The sequence below is a fragment of the Brassica napus genome, chromosome A6 (genome assembly GCF_020379485.1).
Source record: "Brassica napus cultivar Da-Ae chromosome A6, Da-Ae, whole genome shotgun sequence".
NCBI classification, from domain to species: domain Eukaryota; kingdom Viridiplantae; phylum Streptophyta; class Magnoliopsida; order Brassicales; family Brassicaceae; genus Brassica; species Brassica napus.
This window is the reverse complement of record NC_063439.1, coordinates 13031619-13054043: the sequence shown is the minus strand read 5'-3', so window position 1 is coordinate 13054043 and position 22425 is coordinate 13031619. Positions and strand designations below refer to the sequence as shown.

At 32.1% G+C, this 22425-nt stretch overlaps 3 protein-coding genes and 1 long non-coding RNA gene across 16 annotated transcripts; 3 read left to right on the top strand and 1 right to left on the bottom strand.

The window, feature by feature from the left end:
• Positions 1–1532: 1532 nt before the first annotated feature.
• Positions 1533–2540, bottom strand: LOC106351755 (40S ribosomal protein S29). Its single transcript, XM_013791507.3, has 3 exons — positions 2371–2540; positions 1874–1973; positions 1533–1786 (listed from the first exon to the last, which is right to left on the bottom strand). Exons 1-3 carry the CDS (start codon positions 2430–2432, stop codon positions 1778–1780), a joined length of 171 nt encoding a protein of 56 aa, XP_013646961.1. The 5' UTR covers positions 2433–2540; the 3' UTR covers positions 1533–1777.
• Positions 2541–2585: 45 nt separating this feature from the next.
• On the top strand, positions 2586–3713 carry LOC106347700 (protein BUNDLE SHEATH DEFECTIVE 2, chloroplastic). The gene is made up of 4 exons (XM_013787290.3): positions 2586–2906; positions 2981–3017; positions 3327–3410; positions 3497–3713. Exons 1-4 carry the CDS (start codon positions 2628–2630, stop codon positions 3547–3549), a joined length of 453 nt encoding a protein of 150 aa, XP_013642744.2. The 5' UTR covers positions 2586–2627; the 3' UTR covers positions 3550–3713.
• Positions 3714–8360: 4647 nt separating this feature from the next.
• On the top strand, positions 8361–14998 carry LOC106350273 (cyclin-dependent kinase B2-1). Of its 4 annotated transcripts, none has more exons than XM_048734814.1 (15): positions 8361–8629; positions 8911–9114; positions 9186–9297; positions 9375–9468; positions 9553–9658; positions 12682–12819; positions 13101–13304; positions 13376–13487; positions 13565–13658; positions 13743–13983; positions 14075–14240; positions 14323–14427; positions 14540–14649; positions 14721–14824; positions 14922–14998. In XM_048734814.1, the coding sequence occupies exons 1-10, from the start codon at positions 8601–8603 to the stop codon at positions 13850–13852; spliced, it is 1203 nt and encodes a 400-aa protein (XP_048590771.1). In that variant the 5' UTR covers positions 8361–8600; the 3' UTR covers positions 13853–13983; positions 14075–14240; positions 14323–14427; positions 14540–14649; positions 14721–14824; positions 14922–14998. The 4 variants fall into 4 exon arrangements, with proteins under 4 accessions (XP_048590771.1, XP_048590772.1, XP_048590769.1 ...); XM_048734812.1 differs by having other exon boundaries at positions 8362–8629; positions 13743–13966; XM_048734813.1 differs by having other exon boundaries at positions 8362–8629; positions 13743–13971.
• LOC106347699 lies at positions 9659–12027 on the top strand. Of its 10 annotated transcripts, none has more exons than XR_007314312.1 (9): positions 9659–10050; positions 10133–10237; positions 10350–10459; positions 10529–10632; positions 10730–10819; positions 10951–11106; positions 11212–11309; positions 11406–11571; positions 11679–12027. It is a non-coding gene; the product is annotated as an uncharacterized LOC106347699 (long non-coding RNA). The 10 variants fall into 10 exon arrangements; XR_007314318.1 differs by having other exon boundaries at positions 11212–11318; XR_007314317.1 differs by having other exon boundaries at positions 11189–11309.
• Positions 14999–22425: the final 7427 nt, after the last annotated feature.

The following is a 22425-nucleotide window of genomic DNA, read 5'->3' as shown; positions in this document are numbered from 1 at the left end:
AGGGCATACTTAATTCTAATCTCTTTGTCGACCATTGTTTTCTTTCGTAACATCCTAATCACCGATGAAACACTAACAACGTCAGTACCACCAAACAGAGTAGGTCAATACGGAGTTTCTTCCATTCGTTCTTTCTTGTTTTTCTGTGATTTTTTGGGATATTTCCCACATGGTAAGCCAGTCACAATAGTGAATTCTTTTAAAGAAAATCTAATCGAATTTCCAGAGAAACGAAACCAAACTTGGTGCTCCTTGTTTACCTTTAGTTGTCTTGAAAGAATATATCGAGCAAACCTCCCAGAGAATGTTGGTTTATCTGCGAGATCGATAAATTTGCCAAAGGTAGAACCTTTGATAAACGGGATTTCGTCGTCTGACAAAACTCTTAGGATTGACTGGATTCCACTTGAACGGTGATAAGCAAGAACTCGTACATCAACTAGTTCTTCACCATCGGCAAACATTCGGTCAGGAAGTTCGATCATCTCGACCATATCTTATGACTCGGAAGAAATGGGTGAATCAACCAGGCGAACTCGAACCATGATTCTTTGAGTAAAGAAAACTGAATTTTGTCCGGTAAATTGAGAATTCAGAAACTTACAAATATATTTCTAAAAGCTGCAATTAATCCCGTCGATTGGTCAGTAGAACGGTTACAATAATTCATACACGAAATTTCTTTGCTTGGATGGAATATTTCATCGAAAAATAGGTATTGGTAATATCGGTTTTTCTTTAGTCTATGCATGTAGGGGACATCAAATCTGTATATATCGAATTGTCAGATACAAAGTAGGTAATAGACTTAAGGATCGAAATGGCAATACAATTTATAAATAATGATGAACAGTACATATAGTTAGTTTTCTAAATAGATAAAAGATGGTGTATATGGGACGCAAATTCTCAAAATAAAAGGCAGTGTTGGTGTCAAATCTTGGATGATTAGGGGTGCACATGATGAATTTAACCATTTTAGCTAGCTAGAACTTACGACTTTTACATACAAAACTTGTAAATATTGATTAAAATATGGGCTTATGTGCACCCACAACCGCTTTACTGGCTTCGCCCCTCCGTGGTTTGTATCCTCCTTAATATTAGTTAGCTCCACATTTTTTTTTTAAAATACTACAATTTAGCGTGACTTGATTACAATTTTCTTTGGTGGAGATCCTTTGCCGTTTATAATAGAAATATAATACTGAAGAGATATTTTTGAGACATAAAACTCAATTAGCTCTCCATCAAATGACACAAAAATCAGAATCACTCCAAAACAGCCCCTGTTTTCAAGCTATCAAATTAACCCAAGCGTATCAATCTTTCAAATCCAGTCGATATTCTTATATGATCAACCGGAATATTCCTTTACAACATTATTTGACATACCAATTTAATTGGAACTAAGTCAGTTATATTATTAGAAATATAAGACAATTCCTTTTATTAAACCACATATGTAATAGGTTTGTAAAGTATTGTTGTAAATCTAAATCTCTAATCTTAACATATAAATTCCACTCCTATAGTATGATAACACATTCATATTAAGAACAATATAAAGTTATAAAAACAACCCGTGCAGACGGGTCAGAATCTAGTAAGCTTTTGAGAGAAATTACATAGGTATCTAGAAAGGTCCACCAAATTATTCGATACCTCCCCACAAAATTGAAGTACATTAAAAAAAAAACTAAAACAGTTTCAGAGACAACTGATTGACGCCATAATTTTTGCGTATTACAAGCATCAATCAAGAACTGGTGCTTCATTAACGATACTGCAGCAACGACAGACCAAAAGCAGAATAAGAAATCAGGCAAAGAAATCAAATCGTGGAGATGATGAATATGATTAAATTTATTACCTTGATGAATCCAATCTCCTTGGCATTGCTGCGGAAACACTGTCTGCAGCAGTTCAGACCATACTTCCTGATCAGCCCGTGGGAGTTTCCACACACACGGCTGCATAATAATACAATAGTTAGAAACTTGACCATACTACGCTAACTGCACATGGTGATGAAAACAATCTTATACATAAGATAATCTCACATTGTGTGAAGAGAGAAGCCAAGATAAATAACTGTCTCTTTTCTATAGACAATCTACAAACAGTCAAGAATTTGTGGTGGTGTGTAAATTAAAATTTCAGAAACTTCTCAGATATGAGAGCAATACACAATTCATCATAGGAATTAATCTCACTGTCTCTATCTAACAACATATTCAGTCGATATTGTGGAACATATGCATCAAAGTCTCAGAAACGCAATCAAAATGATAACAAGAAAAAAAGACGAAAGGAAACCATACAATCGAGATTCATCAAAAGCTAAGAGAGGAAGACGATGATATATACCAGGTGCGTGAGCCAGGACCGTACTTCTTCGGATGAGAGTTCCACACGTTGTCATGACCCATTTCGTCGGAACAAGCGGCGTATGCGAAACCCTGGAGAATGTTTATTTTGAGGGATAAGCTGAATCTTATATAACTGGTCCTATTTTTTGTACAACCAAACAAATGGGCCTCCCCGTTTTTAAAGGCGGCCCATTAATGAGTAAATTCTATAAACTTTGTTTCGTCTCCACATGTTTTTGAGCTCGTCGTCAATCTATGGCCGCCACTCGACCTCTCATCTCTCTGCAACTCCTTTCCTCTCTTTCACCTTTTTCCTTAAACCCAACCCGGCAATCTCTCTTCTTGCCCAATTTCACTAAACCCAAAAGATTATCTAGGAGAAGTGGTGTTCATTGCTCGGCTAATCTCATCGCTCACCCTTCCGTTCTCTTCTTAGGCAGCTTCGATGGCGGTGGATTCGTCGATACACAGACCTTCATTGTCACCATCAGTCTCGTCGTTGCCATTGCTCTCTCTCTCTTCCTCGGATTCAAGGTTCATAATCCAATCCCTATCCTTTAAATCCATATCACAGATTCTTGAAATTGTGGCGTTTTTGATTCTTGCAGGGAGACCCAGTTCCATGCGAGAGATGTGGTGGAAACGGTGACTCTCTTTTATATTTACTCATGAGATTACCTTCTTTCTTTTACCTTCATTTTAATATGCAAAAATGATCAAACTCAAGTGGATGGCGTTGAAAGTTCCGACATTTGACAATCACGATGATTCTTTCTTGCATACTGTTCAACACAATACCTTACGCTTGCTGTATAGGATAGTTCCATTGGATACTTTCATTTCTATGACTTGTTTTGTTGGAAATGAGTATTTTTTAGAAACTACCTCGGATTAGTATGTTTTAAGTCTTCTCCTTTTTTTTCTTTTGTGTGCTAAATGGGTTTGCTCAAAAAGGCGGAACCAAATGTGTCTTCTGCCTTGAAGGTAAGATGAAGGTGGACTCTGGCATGGTTGACTGCAAAGTCTGCAAAGGTTCAGGTACCTAACTAAACCATCCCTTTTGTGCTCAACACTTTCTTACTTTCTTAACAAAATCTGAATTGGTTTTGCTTTATCCAATATAGGTTTAATTTTCTGCAAGAAATGTGGAGGTTCTGGATATTCTCGCCGTTTATAAATATATATATAAAATAAATCCTTTACTAGTGCAATGAAATTGTTTTCAACATTGGTTCTTTCCGACTATATGATAACATTTCTAACTTGTTTATACTCATAAAACAATAGTGCGGACAGCGGATCATTCCTTCCTTGGTTAAAATGTCATCCTCGGTTTTTCAATTTTAACTTGTTAGATCCGTTCAAAGGGGCAAATGATGGATACCAAAAATAAAAGTTAACGTTTCCTTGACAAGTTCTGACACGCAACTCATTTTTAGACTGACCATTTTGACGGGTTGTTAATGTTATGATCACATTTTAAAATATTAAACAACACTACCACAATGCATGATGTACTGAAGGATTTTAAAATAAAATTCATAGAAGATAAGTTCTACGGTTTACTAATATGCAAGAAGGTTAATGAAGAAATCTGTCGGGGATAACCAATCCAGAATACTCTTCACTTGATCTAGTTTTTAGATGGGTTGGAGAAAAAAAAAAAAAAAACCAATCCAGAAATTATGCTTACAGCAAAATGCCGCTTAAATGATTTGTGACCCCCTGGTCATGTTTTACTCTTGTCTCCGGATAAAATACAAATCTGTACCATCAAAAGAAAGAATTCTTAAAAAATCTACTTATGAAAAAGTTATTAGATCATTTCACTAAAAATTTAACATGTTACTTCATTTTTGCTATAGTTAACAATTAAATATACAACATTTAAAGCAAATAAAAAACTAATAAACAATTTTGTTTCAATAAATGAGAATATTACCTAACTAAACCATCCCTTTTGTGCTTAACACTTTCTTACTTCCTTGACAACCTCTGAATTGGTATTTGCTTTGTTCAATGTAGGTTTAATTTTCTGCAAGAAATGTGGAGGCTCTGGATATTCTCGCCGTTTATAAATAAATATATAATAAATCCTTTACTATTGCAATGAAATTGTTTCAACATTCGGTCTTTTGGACTAACATTTCTAACTTGTTTACTCTTATAAGACAATAGTGCGGACCAAATTTCGTTCCGTTCAAATATATAATAAATTATTGCAATCTCTAGGTAAAAAAACATTAAGTAAATCTATCCTCGTATACATTAAAAGAGAAGTCACTTTAGTGATTTCTGCTGACATGACATTAATATAGAGTTTTCAGAAAAATTGTTATAGTTTTAGTGGTCAATTTTTTTGAATTTTATTTTTCATTTATTTTAATCAATCGTTATGTAGACAACCCCAAAACTATTGTCGATTTCGTTAAGCTCATATATAGATAGGGGATAATAATTATCGATTTAGTTTAGCCTTGGACAAAATTTAAAACTAAGACAAATATTAAAAACTTTCCTTATTATTCAAATAGTAAACTTTCGCATGTTGATATCATATTAATTACATTTGCTTAAAAAATATTTTAATGTTTCTAATTAGTAGGGGTGGGCGTTCGGGTACCCGTTCGGGTTTGGGTCGGGTAATTTAGATTTTCGAGTATTTCGGTATAGAGGTGTAGAACCCGTTCGGGTATTTCTGTACTTCGGGTCGGGTTTGGGTATTTTTAGTTCGGATTCGGTTATTTCAGATCGGGTTCGGATATTTAGATTTTGAAAAAAAAATTAAAATTTTCATTTCTCAAGTTTCTTATATTTAAAAATATAACTTTCAGTTAACTAATTTTTTTATTTTTAATAGATTGAATGGTTAATAGATTTGGACATAAAAAAATTTAAAACTAAAAAGACATTAATTTAGTTATTTTAAAAAAAAAATTGGACGTAACTTTTTGTTAATTTTTTAAATAAAAAACTTGACATGCATTTTCGGATCAGGTTCGGGTACCACTTCGGATATCGGGTAAAGTGCACACCCATACTAATTAGGTTGTTTGTTTTTAATAATTTATCTTTCTAATATGGATTACTTGCGCAAGTTGAAATCATTAAATATGCAAATAACTTATTGACAAAATTTGTTTTTAATAACTTACCTTTCTAATATGGATTACTTGCGCAAGTTGAAATCATTAAATGTGCAAATCACTTATTCACAATATGGATTACTTGCGCAAGTTGAAATCATTAAATATTATCGATTTAGTTTACCCTTGGGCAAGATTTAGAATTAAGACAAATATTAAAAAATTTCCTTACTATTCAAACGGTAAACTTGCGCATGTTGATATCATATTTATTACATTGCTTACAAAATATTTTAATGTTTCTAATTAGGTTGTTTGTTTTTAATAACTTACCTTTCGATATAGATTACTTGCGCAAGTTAAAATCAAATCATATGCAAATCATTTTTTGACAATACACATTTAATATCTTTCTTTAAACGATTTAATTATTTATTGTGCAAAATATTGTGCGTCATTAATATGTGAAATAAATCGACTGTATATATATAGGAGACACCCAAGGTCTTAAAATACAAAAATTCTCTTTTCATTCTTTAAAGTATTATTTACAAATCTCTCCTCTCATACTATTAAGGTATTACGACGATGCTGCTTGTGTGCTAAGAAAAAATGTGTTTAGACGCAAAGGCTCCTCATCTTTCATCGACTCTGCCACCCACTTTGCCTTGGAAGTTCAATAAACATGTACAACCTAATAAAGGACTAACCCGCCAAGGCAATGGGAACTCAGAAGAGCTACGTTGTGTCATTGCTGTTATTCGACAGTATGTTTTCTTAGCATATAAATCACATTTATCTCCTCTATACTTCTATCTGTTAAAATTTTGTTATTACATGACAGTGGCGATCAAACTCCAAAACTGAAGGTGAAACTAAATGTTACAGAGGAGAAACTGTTAAACCTGATGCTGAAGTACAATGGTGGAAAGCCAAGAGCTGAGGTGCGAGAGGCTCCAGCTTTTCTGTCATCCATCTTTTATCAGAGCCTTGATTCATTTTATATATTTTTTTTCTTTTTGTAGACAAAACTAAAAAGTGCAGTCCAGTTGCAAGACCTATTAGATGCAACAAGAATGTTAGTTCCCCGTACAAGGTAGAACTATGAACTCAACTTTTTGTGTCTTGTCTCCAAAAAGCATGTCTGATCTATTCTTTCCATGTGGTGAATATTGGTAACGACAATATGGTCTTCCTTTTTTTATATGTAGACCAGGTCGTAGAGTGATAGTGATCCAGAAGACCTTGAACATGCTGAGAAGCTTCACCAAGTTAAAGCAGTTATTGAAGAGGTTCTTTAGTACTTTCTCTTTTTTTGTTGAATATAGTCCGGGGAAAATATTACATAGTATCATTTAGTAATACTATCTTATATCATTTTTTTTGTTGAATATACTACCTTATAAGTAAGCTAGCATTATGCATTTTTTATTTAATTCATGAGGTCATTTTCAAAGCAGTCAGAAAACCTAGAAAATTAATAATCGAACCAGCTACTTTTTTTTATTAGACCGGATATTAGTTCCACCAATAATCGTGGTCAACTTACCAACATGGTGCATATATGTCAAATTGACAAATCTACGTTTAAGTAACCCAACCTGTAAGGGATTTAGATTTTTTTTGTGAATCTCGTAGACTGATCTATCGCAGATTGAGGTTCATAGATGAAGTTTCAAGAAATTGTTATAATTTGATTGGTCGATTGTTTTTAATTTTTATTTATTTAATTTAGAACTAAAAATTTAAGATAATTCTAAAATCATTTAACATCACTTGCCATATAATCTAACGAATATTACAAATAACAATTTATGGAAACTAATTCTCGAAATTATAGAAAGATTAATAATGTTTTATTTATTACTTTTAATATTTATAAACTATAAAATACAATGAACGAAATTTTATATAAGATAATTATAATAGTTTTATACTCTACTTGATGAATTGTGTTCGAATATAATTATATAATAACTATTTTAAATATTACAAAATCCAAAAATGTTTATTAATATTATTTTTAAATTATTTATCGTTGTTTAAAGAATAAATTTATCATAATTTTAAAATAATTTATAAAATGCTTTCAAAATGCAAGGCAAAGTTGCACTTTCAAGAGTTAAGTCGAGATCTAGATTAAAAATCCTAATAACTGGTAAAGAAGGGAAGCCGCAGACAAAAATATTGAATGTTGTCTACAAACAAGTTTTTCAGAATATTTCGTAGTCACGGTACGTAATTTTAATCTACCTTTTTTTTCAAATACAAATTTTAAAATAAATAAACTGTTGCAATTATTTATTTTTTGTATTTGCTAGATGGGTTGTGATGAGTTAGGAGACCGATGACGGTATGTCAATTTAATATTATTTTATGTTCAATAAAATTTATAAATTTATAAATCTATCAAATAATGTTAACCCGTCAAATTGCTTACAAAATTTATTTAATTTTTTGCAAGTTTCTAATTGAATTTGCTTTCTTTATCGAGAAATGTACTTCATAATTTATATTATTTATGGATAATATTTTGATTTTTATTATATTTTCTTTTAATATGTCTACATAAATGTTTGTTTATTATTTATGGAAAAATAATATTATTCACCTAAAATAAAGAATTATGAAACATATACAATACAATTCTAATTAATGATAATATAAAATCTGTTACTTCTAAAACTATACACTATTTATTCTATTTTTTGAATGAAAATATCTTCGTAAACACACAAAATATTTTGTGACGTTTCAATTATACATACACACAATATCTGCCACTTCATACTGACGTTACTGTGTTCCCTCTCGTGAGGTACGGGCCGAGAGATAACACAGGGTGCGGGCCGGTCATGTTCTTATGTCCGCACAGGGTGCGGGCCGGTAACCTAGTATATACTATACTAAAAGGGATATATGAGGAGTAGGGAGGCTGTCCACGTCACCACAAAAAATCGACCAATAATAGTCATTTGTTTTGCCACGTCATCAGTATTTGTCCCGAGAAGGCACTTACGGGAAGGTTTACAGACCCAGAGAGAAAACTACTGGAAAGATCGTCGCTCTCAAGAAGACGCGTCTCCATGAAGACGAAGAAGGCGTTCCTTCCATCACTCTCCGCGAGATCTCCATCTTACGCATGCTCGCTCGCGATCCTCACATCGTCAGGTTCGGATTCCTTCTCTCACTCTCTCTATTGGAGTTGCATTAGGGTTTCGTATAGCATAGTGTTCGTTTCGTTAGATCTCGATTTCGTATTGCTTGGTTGATTCGTTAGATTGGAGATGATTGATCTCAATTAGGATTTTGGATGATCAATTAGGATTCTGGAGATGATTCGTAGAGTTGATAGATCTCAATTAGGATTCTGGATGATAAACCACTGCATCTTGATCCTCAGTATCTGTTAGTTTCATCTATTTGCTTTTCTGATTGTTGATTTTCTTCAGGTTGATGGATGTTAAGCAAGGACTGAGCAAAGATGGCAAAACTGTGCTCTACCTGGTGTTCGAGTACATGGACACTGACGTCAAGAAGTACATCAGAAGTTTCCGTCAAACCGGAGACAACATTCCTCTCCAAATCATCAAGATCTTGATGTACCAACTCTGCAAAGGAATCGCGTTCTGCCATGGACACGGTGTGCTGCACAGGTATATAATGTTTACAAGTGATAATGATTTAAGAGAGAGATCTTACTACTTTCTCTTGGTTTCGTTAACAGAGATCTTAAGCCTTACAATCTCTTGATGGATCCCAAGACGATGAGGCTCAAGATTGCAGATCTTGGTTTAGCCAGAGCCTTCACTCTCCCTATGAAGAAGTATACCCATGAGGTAATAATCTCTGTTGATCTGTTTGAGCTCAATGTCATTGTATCTGGTTCTAAACTGGTTGTTTTCCATTGCAACAGATAGTGACTCTATGGTATAGAGCTCCAGAAGTTCTTCTTGGTGCCACTCATTACTCTACAGCTGTTGATATGTGGTCTGTTGGCTGCGTTTTTGGTACGTTTTACTCACTTCAATATCAATTTTCACTTATAAAAACTACAGATAGTGACTCTAACGTTGTTTCTTTGACATTGACAGCTGAGCTTGTGACCAACCAAGCGATTCTTGCTGGGGACTCTGAGCTCCAACGTCCTCACCATCACTCTCACTTAAACTTCTTAATCAGACTTGAAAAAATTCTTCGGTAACGTCTTCTTCCGATTTGTTGCGTAATCAGCCTTCGACGCTCTCCGTCTGGGTAGATCGTCGCAGTTCATTGTTGCTTGGCTTCTCCGTTTATGGGACTCGGAAAACATCAAGAAGTATGGTAAATTCATGGGTATCACTCTACTTCTCCTTGATGAGAAGGTATTGTATCGAAAAAAGAGAAGATTATGTACTTTCGTTTTTTTGGTCGCTATATGTTTCAGATTGTCTCTCATCACACTGCAAGAAACTATATGAAGTCAAAGAAGGCAAATAAAAGTTTGATTTCAAGGTGGTCACCGAGACCGTTCCAAAATGAGCGTGATTATGTCCCGTTGAGCTCTATGGCTTGGCCAAAGACGAGTCTGATTACGGATGATACACAACAAGGTAAGTAAGCGTACAAGTGGATTTATTTTTATGAATCAGAATTTTAAGAAGAATTTAATCTGTTTAATTTTTTATATTATAGCTTCAAGATAGATAACAGTGACCTTCGATAAAGGAGGCAAGCCTACTGTTAGAGTTGCTAGCCTTGGCCACGCGTTGCATGTCTGGCTCAATTGAGAATACCTTGGTAAGATGTGAGATTGAGAAGGTGCATAGCTAGATGTTCTCACAAAAATTATGTGCTAACAAAAACATTCAAGTTTGATGATGAAATCTGTGATTTTCTTGTGTGTCAACAGGATAGTGTCTTATCTGGAGCATAGATTCACATGTCACACGTAGTGTTTCCATCTTAGGGTTGAGCTCTGGACCACTTGATCTCACTGAGAAAAACAAATGGGGAAACAAGGTTTGTCATGAATCGTACTTTCTCAACCTCCAAGGCAATTTGATCTGTTTTTTTTTTCCAAATCTGTAGGTGGGTATTGAAAGCTAGAAGCTCTATATTCACACGAGAAAGGGTAGAAGAAGGTTAAGTGGCAGAAATTCTCAGGAAAAGCATCAGGACTTACCTGGTATCAGGTGGAGTTACTAAATCTTTTCAGAATTGAAAAGATATATTTGTCATTTAGATACCAAGATGTGATCTAACGAACAATATTTGAAATATCTGTTGCAGGCATACTTTGATGCGCCAGGGGTTTAGTAATATTAAGTTTTCTTTTTCCATCTGAAGAAGATTCTTTAACGAACCAAGGAAAATAAATAAGTACGTATTCCTCTTAGTATCACTAGACATGAAAATAAAATTTTGTGCTCACTTCACTACCACAGGTTAGTTTATATCTAACTTAGCACCAACATCTTATGCTCATTTGGTATTCCTCTTACTATCACTAGACATTATAGACTGCATACTGGGAAAGTTGATAACTCTGAAACATCACATGAGTGGTGCTATATCTCATGCTCCAAGAGCTCCTGGAAACTGCAGCGTGGGCTTTCATCTTTAGTGTGTGGATCATATCATGATGAAAAAGCTGTTGGCATTGTTAGGTAATCTATGATGCAATTGGTTTCATACATGATTTAGGTATGCTCACAAAAAAAAATCAGTTTAATCCTTACACCTAACCAGTCGTCTCTCTCTTTGATGACAAGTACCGGGTGGAAATGGCAGTATCAGATGCATCCGACTCTGCTCTGTTTGTGGCTTTCGATGCTGAGATGAACAAGCTGATCAATGTTCCTGCTGCATGGTAGGACTGGTAACATCAATCAATTGGCCTCTGTTATTTGTGTGTAGCTTTAGTAAAATTGAAAGGACTGTTTAGTTATTTGTGATTGTCCAACAGGGCACCAGCATGGAGGATGCACATGACATTGCCTTCCCACAGTGCCTCAGAGACATACTGGGGAGGGCCTTAACATTCCAGCAGAAACTTTCAAGGTTTAATTTTTCATCGAAGCATCAGTCATTCACCTTAACCAGAGCTTCCCCTTCCAGATTTTGCAGAGCAGGTAATCTCTCTGTATATTTACGTTTAAGCACTCCAAGCATTATTGTGTTATGTATACCCTTACTCCTCCACATGGAGGTGATGAAAACACCGGCAATGATGTTCCAGGAGCTATATATAGAGATACTTCTGAAGCTCTTTAAAGAGGTGCTCCAGTCAACAACGGCAGACCCATTACTCATGTCATGGTGGAAGGCAAGAAACAGCCTCTAAACCTACCAAAAACCATGTTCGAAATGGTTAAGCTTCAGATTACTGGAGCCTAATGGAATGTTGCAGACTTCCACAACTGCTTTTTGTCGTTTTCTTAAAAAAAATCTTTAATAAATGTTTACTTGAGCTATTTGGCTCTGTATTTCAGATGACTTAGAAAAGAGCCTCCTTCAATTATTTATGTGTACTTGAGCTATTTGGCTATGTATTTCAAATGAATTATAAAATAGACTCCTTCAACTAATTTATATTTGCTTACACTTTTCAAGTGTATTAAACGAATAACTGGTAACAGAGTCAAATATATTGTTTCACCTGCTAGCTGATTCGTTAAAATGTCTTTTAATAGTTGTATGAATTGTTAAAATCTAACCTTAGCTATTTTGACCCGTTTTAAAGTGCATGTAACATCTATTCTTAAACACACGTCCACTACAAGAAAGCTATGTTTATGTCCTTTTGCTGATATTTTTAACCAAAGAACTGGTAAGAGATACAAATATATTGCAATTCCTTCGTGACGTCTTACATATAGAAAAGTATAACAACTCCTTCTCATCATATTATCGATAATTTGTATTAAAACAGTGAGAGCAAAATACATTCCCAGACTCAACCACGTTGTATCTTAGGGTCACACGGCATATCACACTCTCTGTGATAAAAATATCTATGTTGTAGAGCAACTTGCGACAAAATAATACTCTGTCCATGAGGTTCCTTTGTGTACGTTTTTTCTTAAGCGGGCCAATGAAAAATAATCATCATATACTAAAAGGGATATATGAGGAGTAGGGAGGCTGTCCACGTCACCACAAAAAATCGACCAATAATAGTCATTTGTTTTGCCACGTCATCAGTATTTGTCCCGAGAAGGAACTTACGGGAAGGTTTACAGACCCAGAGAGAAAACTACTGGAAAGATCGTCGCTCTCAAGAAGACGCGTCTCCATGAAGACGAAGAAGGCGTTCCTTCCATCACTCTCCGCGAGATCTCCATCTTACGCATGCTCGCTCGCGATCCTCACATCGTCAGGTTCGGATTCCTTCTCTCACTCTCTCTATTGGAGTTGCATTAGGGTTTCGTATAGCATAGTGTTCGTTTCGTTAGATCCCGATTTCGTATTGCTTGGTTGATTCGTTAGATTGGAGATAATTGATCTCAATTAGGATTTTGGATGATCAATTAGGATTCTGGAGATGATTCGTAGAGTTGATAGATCTCAATTAGGATTCTGGATGATAAACCACTGCATCTTGATCCTCAGTATCTGTTAGTTTCATCTATTTGCTTTTCTGATTGTTGATTTTCTTCAGGTTGATGGATGTTAAGCAAGGACTGAGCAAAGATGGCAAAACTGTGCTCTACCTGGTGTTCGAGTACATGGACACTGACGTCAAGAAGTACATCAGAAGTTTCCGTCAAACCGGAGACAACATTCCTCTCCAAATCATCAAGATCTTGATGTACCAACTCTGCAAAGGAATCGCGTTCTGCCATGGACACGGTGTGCTGCACAGGTATATAATGTTTACAAGTGATAATGATTTAAGAGAGAGATCTTACTACTTTCTCTTGGTTTCGTTAACAGAGATCTTAAGCCTTACAATCTCTTGATGGATCCCAAGACGATGAGGCTCAAGATTGCAGATCTTGGTTTAGCCAGAGCCTTCACTCTCCCTATGAAGAAGTATACCCATGAGGTAATAATCTCTGTTGATCTGTTTGAGCTCAATGTCATTGTATCTGGTTCTAAACTGGTTGTTTTCCATTGCAACAGATAGTGACTCTATGGTATAGAGCTCCAGAAGTTCTTCTTGGTGCCACTCATTACTCTACAGCTGTTGATATGTGGTCTGTTGGCTGCGTTTTTGGTACGTTTTACTCACTTCAATATCAATTTTCACTTATAAAAACTACAGATAGTGACTCTAACGTTGTTTCTTTGACATTGACAGCTGAGCTTGTGACCAACCAAGCGATTCTTGCTGGGGACTCTGAGCTCCAACGTCCTCACCATCACTCTCACTTAAACTTCTTAATCAGACTTGAAAAAATTCTTCGGTAACGTCTTCTTCCGATTTGTTGCGTAATCAGCCTTCGACGCTCTCCGTCTGGGTAGATCGTCGCAGTTCATTGTTGCTTGGCTTCTCCGTTTATGGGACTCGGAAAACATCAAGAAGTATGGTAAATTCATGGGTATCACTCTACTTCTCCTTGATGAGAAGGTATTGTATCGAAAAAAGAGAAGATTATGTACTTTCGTTTTTTTGGTCGCTATATGTTTCAGATTGTCTCTCATCACACTGCAAGAAACTATATGAAGTCAAAGAAGGCAAATAAAAGTTTGATTTCAAGGTGGTCACCGAGACCGTTCCAAAATGAGCGTGATTATGTCCCGTTGAGCTCTATGGCTTGGCCAAAGACGAGTCTGATTACGGATGATACACAACAAGGTAAGTAAGCGTACAAGTGGATTTATTTTTATGAATCAGAATTTTAAGAAGAATTTAATCTGTTTAATTTTTTATATTATAGCTTCAAGATAGATAACAGTGACCTTCGATAAAGGAGGCAAGCCTACTGTTAGAGTTGCTAGCCTTGGCCACGCGTTGCATGTCTGGCTCAATTGAGAATACCTTGGTAAGATGTGAGATTGAGAAGGTGCATAGCTAGATGTTCTCACAAAAATTATGTGCTAACAAAAACATTCAAGTTTGATGATGAAATCTGTGATTTTCTTGTGTGTCAACAGGATAGTGTCTTATCTGGAGCATAGATTCACATGTCACACGTAGTGTTTCCATCTTAGGGTTGAGCTCTGGACCACTTGATCTCACTGAGAAAAACAAATGGGGAAACAAGGTTTGTCATGAATCGTACTTTCTCAACCTCCAAGGCAATTTTGATCTGTTTTTTTTTTTCCAAATCTGTAGGTGGGTATTGAAAGCTAGAAGCTCTATATTCACACGAGAAAGGGTAGAAGAAGGTTAAGTGGCAGAAATTCTCAGGAAAAGCATCAGGACTTACCTGGTATCAGGTGGAGTTACTAAATCTTTTCAGAATTAAAAAGATATATTTGTCATTTAGATACCAAGATGTGATCTAACGAACAATATTTGAAATATCTGTTGCAGGCATACTTTGATGCGCCAGGGGTTTAGTAATATTAAGTTTTCTTTTTCCATCTGAAGAAGATTCTTTAACGAACCAAGGAAAATAAATAAGTACGTATTCCTCTTAGTATCACTAGACATGAAAATAAAATTTTGTGCTCACTTCACCACCACAGGTTAGTTTATATCTAACTTAGCACGAACATCTTATGCTCATTTGGTATTCCTCTTACTATCACTAGACATTATAGACTGCATACTGGGAAAGTTGATAACTCTGAAACATCACATGAGTGGTGCTATATCTCATGCTCCAAGAGCTCCTGGAAACTGCAGCGTGGGCTTTCATCTTTAGTGTGTGGATCATATCATGATGAAAAAGCTGTTGGCATTGTTAGGTAATCTATGATGCAATTGGTTTCATACATGATTTAGGTATGCTCACAAAAAAAATCAGTTTAATCCTTACACCTAACCAGTCGTCTCTCTCTTTGATGACAAGTACCGGGTGGAAATGGCAGTATCAGATGCATCCGACTCTGCTCTGTTTGTGGCTTTCGATGCTGAGATGAACAAGCTGATCAATGTTCCTGCTGCATGGTAGGACTGGTAACATCAATCAATTGGCCTCTGTTATTTGTGTGTAGCTTTAGTAAAATTGAAAGGACTGTTTAGTTATTTGTGATTGTCCAACAGGGCACCAGCATGGAGGATGCACATAACATTGCCTTCCCACAGTGCCTCAGAGACATACTGGGGAGGGCCTTAACATTCCAGCAGAAACTTTCAAGGTTTAATTTCTCATCGAAGCATCAGTCATTCACCTTAACCAGAGCTTCCCCTTCCAGATTTTGCAGAGCAGGTAATCTCTCTGTATATTTACGTTTAAGCACTCCAAGCATTATTGTGTTATGTATACCCTTACTCCTCCACATGGAGGTGATGAAAACACCGGCAATGATGTTCCAGGAGCTATATATAGAGATACTTCTGAAGCTCTTTAAAGAGGTGCTCCAGTCAACAACGGCAGACCCATTACTCATGTCATGGTGGAAGGCAAGAAACAGCCTCTAAACCTACCAAAAACCATGTTCGAAATGGTTAAGCTTCAGATTACTGGAGCCTAATGGAATGTTGCAGACTTCCACAACTGCTTTTTGTCGTTTTCTTAAAAAAAATCTTTAATAAATGTTTACTTGAGCTATTTGGCTCCGTATTTCAGATGACTTAGAAAAGAGCCTCCTTCAATTATTTATGTGTACTTGAGCTATTTGGCTATGTATTTCAAATGACTTATAAAATAGACTCCTTTAACTAATTTATATTTGCTTACACTTTTCAAGTGTATTAAACGAATAACTGGTAACAGAGTCAAATATATTGTTTCACCTGCTAGCTGATTCGTTAAAATGTCTTTTAATAGTTGTATGAATTGTTAAAATCTAACCTTAGCTATTTTGACCCGTTTTAAAGTGCATGTAACATCTCTTCTTAAACACACGTCCACTACAAGAAAGCTATGTTTATGTCCTTTTGCTGATATTTTTAACCAAAGAACTGGTAAGAGATACAAATATATTGCAATTCCTTCGTGACGTCTTACATATAGAAAAGTATAACAACTCCTTCTCATCATATTATCGATAATTTGTATTAAAACAGTGAGAGCAAAATACATTCCCAGACTCAACCACGTTGTATCTTAGGGTCACACGGCATATCACACTCTCTGTGATAAAAATATCTATGTTGTAGAGCAACTTGCGACAAAATAATACTCTGTCCATGAGGTTCCTTTGTGTACGTTTTTTCTTAAGCGGGCCAATGAAAAATAATCAGCCAATGAAAAACAATTAATCAAACAAGTAATAAAAGAAGGATAGAGTGTCTAGACGAAAATAATAGGCCAATGAGAAACTATATTTTTGTCATGTCACTCCTCTATTTGTTTTTACAAAATGATCCTTTAACTTTTTACTTAAACAATTATAACCAAAAATATTTTTTTAGTGAAATATATTATTTATATAAATATAATTATATTTTGTATTTACATAATAGTTTGTAAAGAAATATTTAGTGTAAATAATATCATAATTTTATAAAATACTAAAATAAATTGGGTTGGTTTTCAACTTTCACAAATAAAAAGTATTATTCGTAAACTTAAAAAAGAATATATCAAGAATATTCTTTTCAGGAGAGAAAATAGAAAAATATATTGGAGACAAATCCATCTCTGTTATGAAATTCATCTATTTTAGAGAAAAAAAAATAGAAGAATACATAGGAGATGGTCTAAGGCATGGCCGACGTAAATGATCGACGTTGAGATTTCAGGTTTTCTGATTCTTACTATTCTAATGTTTCAATATAATTTGAATATTCCCTTTGCTTTATAATATAATTATTTAAAAGTATTTTTTGTTTCACTATATAAATTGTTTTTATATTTCAATGTAACTTTATACTTATTGGATATTGTGTGACCAATTAAATTATGTAAATTTATGTGTAATTGATTAAATTTATATATTAAATGACAGTTTTATAAAGTAATATTTAAATATTACAGATTTTAATTAAAACTGGAGAATATAAGCCTCAGATAGAGTGTCTACGTAGGCGAAAATAATCGGCCAATGAGAAACTATATTTTTGCCATGTCACCTTCTCTATTTGTTTTTACAAAATGATCCTTTAACTTTTTACTTAAATAATTTTAGCCGAAAATAATTTTTGAGTGAAATATATTATTTATATAAATATAATTATATTTTTTATTTACATAATAGTTTGTAAAGAAATATTTAGTGTAGATAATATCATAATTTTGTAAAATACTAAAATAAATTGGGCTGGTTTTCAACTTTCACAAATAAAAAATATTATTTGTAAACTTAGAAAATAATATATCAAGAATATTCCTTTTTAGGAGAGTAAATAGAAAAATACATCGGAGACAATCCATCTATATTATGAAATTCTTCTATTTTATAGAAAAAAAGAGGAAAACATTGGAGATGATCTAAGGCATGGCCGACCTAAATGATCGACGTTGAGATTTTAGCTTTTCTAATTCTTACTATTCTAATGTTTCACTATAATTTGAATATTTCCTTTATTTTATAATATAATGGTTTAAATGTATTTTTTTGTTTCACTATATAAATTGTTTTTATATTTCAATAAAACTTTATATTTATTGGATATTGTGTGGTCAATTAAATTATGCAAATTACAGTGTAATTAATTAAATTTATATACTAAATGACAGTTTTCTAAAGTAATAACTTTTAAATATTACAGATTTTAATTAAAACTGATTACATTATGAAACATATAGAATAATCTATAAACTAACTCTATATAGATATGAGGACAAAATTGTAAAATGGTTTCACCTTGAATTTATCTCATTTTGTGCATTTTCAATTGTAAGGAGATAATCAACATCTAATATTATGTTACTCTCAGTATATTAGAAATGATCGAACTGTAAACTAATTAATGATGATATAAGTAAGACATAAAAATGTATTTCTAGTTATCACAAATATAGAATCAATTGACAACAACTTGATTATGTCTAGCATAGGACAACATAGGACAACAGAGAAGAGTTTTCATACATTTTAATATTATAATATCTCACTATATTAGTAGTCAAATCAGTTTTTTCTAGCACAAATACTCACTATATTCTTGGAGTTTAAGCTTTTCTATCTCATGATATTAGTAGTTTGATCCCAAAAAAAAAAGATACGGTCGAATTGTACATTGTAATTGGAGAAAGAAAACAAACAAAAATCAACCGAAGACTTTTAAGGTATATGAAACAAAAATTGGAAATAGTAATTCTCTGCAATTAAAGAATAAGACAATAAAATTGTAAGAATACAAAATAAAGCAAAAAATGTACACAGAAAGAAAGATTGAGTAAAATAAAATCATAATATAATTTTGCATAATTGATATTACTCAGTTACACTGAAAAGTCTAAATTTACAACATACACAGTCTTATTTACATCTTTAAACCTGTTATCTAATTAAAATGATTCTAAAAAATTTTCCAGCATGAAGAGTTAAAAAAATATACGATAAAATATAATACATAACGTTAAAAATACATTATCACTGATCACTAAAAAATCATGTTAGTAGTAATAAAAATGAAATTACAACACATTTATTAAACCCATAGAACGACACGCAACAAGGTGTTATTAAATATACAAACTACAAACTAAATATGCTCAACGAAAACACACATAAAAATGATACATCATATTTGGATATATTTAACTAAATAATTTTAAATATATTATATTCTTGATAATTTTAAAATTTCTTAAAAAGAAACTAAATTATTAAAAAAATTAATATACAAATAAAACTAAAGCAATATTTTGTAGCGTCAAAATAATAAATGAATGAAAAATATATTATGTTAATAAAATAGATTTTAGATTTTAAAGACTTCTAAGTCATGAAATATTACAAAATTCAAAATTTGTTTATTACAATTAATATTTTACCATTAGATATATTAAAATAATATTATAGATCAGTATTCAATTGTCAGTTTTCAGTTATTATACGTAAAACAATATTATTAACTACACTTTTTTTAAAAGGGAGTTTTATATTTTAAGTAGGTTATTGGAGTACTTTTTATTTTCGTGAATTTATTCGAGATGAGATTCCGATCTTTTAAACTGAGATAATTTATGTTCTATACATAATTATATTTTTTTACATAACTCTAAAATCTCAGACTTGATTCTTCATATTTTATTAGTTAATTGTGTTACATATAATAAAAATACTTACTTCAAACTAAAAGTATAATTTTTTTTTTAAATTAGTTATATATAATTTTGATATACAAAATTTACATAGAAATAAAAATGATATATGTAACAAATTTAAATATATTATCCGTGCGTAGCGCGGAAAAAGAATCTAGTATAGTATAATTACTTAATGTTTAAATATACTACGTGTCATGTGCTTAAATATACATTAAACAGATGGTTAATATTATTTTAATAAATAATAAGTTAACATATAAAATAAGAAATAGAAACATTATATTAAACATCTATCGTAATACTACAATTTGATAAAAAAAAATAAAAACAATTAGATAAGTAAATATACAATGAAAAAATAAATATACAATATAAAAAATGGAAAAATACATTAAACATCTATCTGAAAGTGTATAATTTTACAGTTTTATTATTTCCAAATATTTTTATAAGTAAATATACAATATAAGAAAAACAAAGAGAAAAAGACCAAAATAGCACTAAATTAAGTTTTTGTTCCCAAACTAGCACTCAAGGCCAAAAGTCACAAAAATAGCACTTAAGGATTGGGGTTTAGGGTTTAAAATTTAGGGTTTAGGGTTTAGAGTTGAGAAGTGAGGTTTTGGGGATAAGATTTCAAATTTTGAAAAATAAAAAAAAATTAAATTTTTCAAAAGATAAAATGCTATTTTGGTCATTTTAGTTTTTGAGTGCTATTTTTGTGATATAAACTTAGAAAGATGCTATTTTGGAGATTTGCCCAAAAACAAACATACAATATAAGAAATATAAGTATTACATTAAACATCTATCATAATATTATCATTTGATATAAAGCAAGAGAATTGTAATAATTAAATATACAATATAATAAAAATAAAAATAAGTAGAATACAATTAAGAAATGAAAAAACTAAATTAAACATCTCTATGAAAAATATATATTAAAATAAATAATAAGTAAATATATAATATAAGAAATAAAAATATTATATTAAAAATCTATCGTAATATTATAATAAGTAAACATACAATATCAGAACTGGAAACACTAAATTAAACATCTATCTGAAAAATAAATAGTAAAATAAATAATATATAAATATAGAGTACAACCAATAAAAATATTATATTAAACATCTATCATAATATTAGAATAAAATAAATAATTGGTAAATATACCATATAAGAAATCTAAAAACTACATTAAACATTTGAAAATATATAGTAAAATAAATAATAAATATAAATATTACATTAAACATCTATAAGTAATATTACTATTTGATATAAAAACAAAAAAAATAGAATAAGTGAATATACAATATAAGAAAATAATAAGTAAATATACAATATAAAAAAATTGAAAAACTACATTAAACATCTATCTGAAAAATGTATTGTTTTACATTTTTATTATTTACAAATATTTTTATAAGTAAATATATATATAATATAGTAAAAAATAAATAATAAATAAATGTACAATATAAGAAATAGTAATGTTACATATTATAATAAGTAAATTTAAAATATAAGAAAAAATAAATAATAAGTAAATATACTATATACGAAAAAAAACATTAAGTAAATATACAATATAAAAAAAATATTGAATTAAACATCTATCTAGAATTAGGGTTTAGAGTAATATAAAAAGAGAAACATTAAGTAAATATACAACATTTCTTAATGTTTAATTCAATAAAATAATCTAAACTTAGGGTTTAGAGTTAATAGTGGTGTTTTGATGATAGGGTTTCAAATTAAAAAAAAAATGGAGCTATTTTGGTCATTTTTCTTATTGAAGGCTATTTTTGTGACAAAAACTTAAAAATGACTATTTGAGAGAATTGCCTACAATATAAGAAAAACTAAATCATAAGTAAATATACAATATAAGAAATGAAAAACTATATCAAACATCTATTTATAAAAAATGTATAGTTTTCTGGGGTTTTCTAAGAAAATATATATTCACACAAACATATAATTCAGAATTTTGTTGTTTTTCAGACTACAACGTCCAAAAGAATAGTTATATAGTTAACATTTGAAAATCAAAATAGCTCCGTCCGTAGTGCGGATTAACTCCTAGTAGTATTATGAATGTGGTATTTGTGACAATTTCCCTTGTTATAACTATAAGCACGGCTCTCGCTCTGTATACGAGCAAACCAAAACTAGGGCTAAGATGGAAGCTAGGAACTATGGTCTGATTCTAATCGGCCGTGAAAATCCTATGAAAATTAATGTAGTGGAATAACATTTTACCCCCTATTCAGAACTACGCTAGGCGCTAATCGGGCGGCAATTCCGGGCCTAGCGACTTACCGAAAAATCGGAGATTAAGCAGAGATTAATTTGGACGTAATATTTAGGCTTTCTCTGTTTGATATGGATAAATAATATCCCTTATATACTAAAACACAAGTCACTCAACCAATAATATTTTGTCACATAATTTAAGAAAAAAAATATTTAGCAAAATCAAATAAAATCAAAAAGGAAAAGACCAAACCTCATGCATTACGTTTGATTTTAAATATTTACCAAAAGTAAATATTTTCTTAGTCCACCTCTCCATCGGTTATTTCTTCACAACCCACAATCACCATTAAGAGCACTTTAAAAATAACTAACCTCTATTCAACTATTTATATTTGTCTGAGATAATTCTATGAACGTTTAATGCTTTTTTTCTTTATA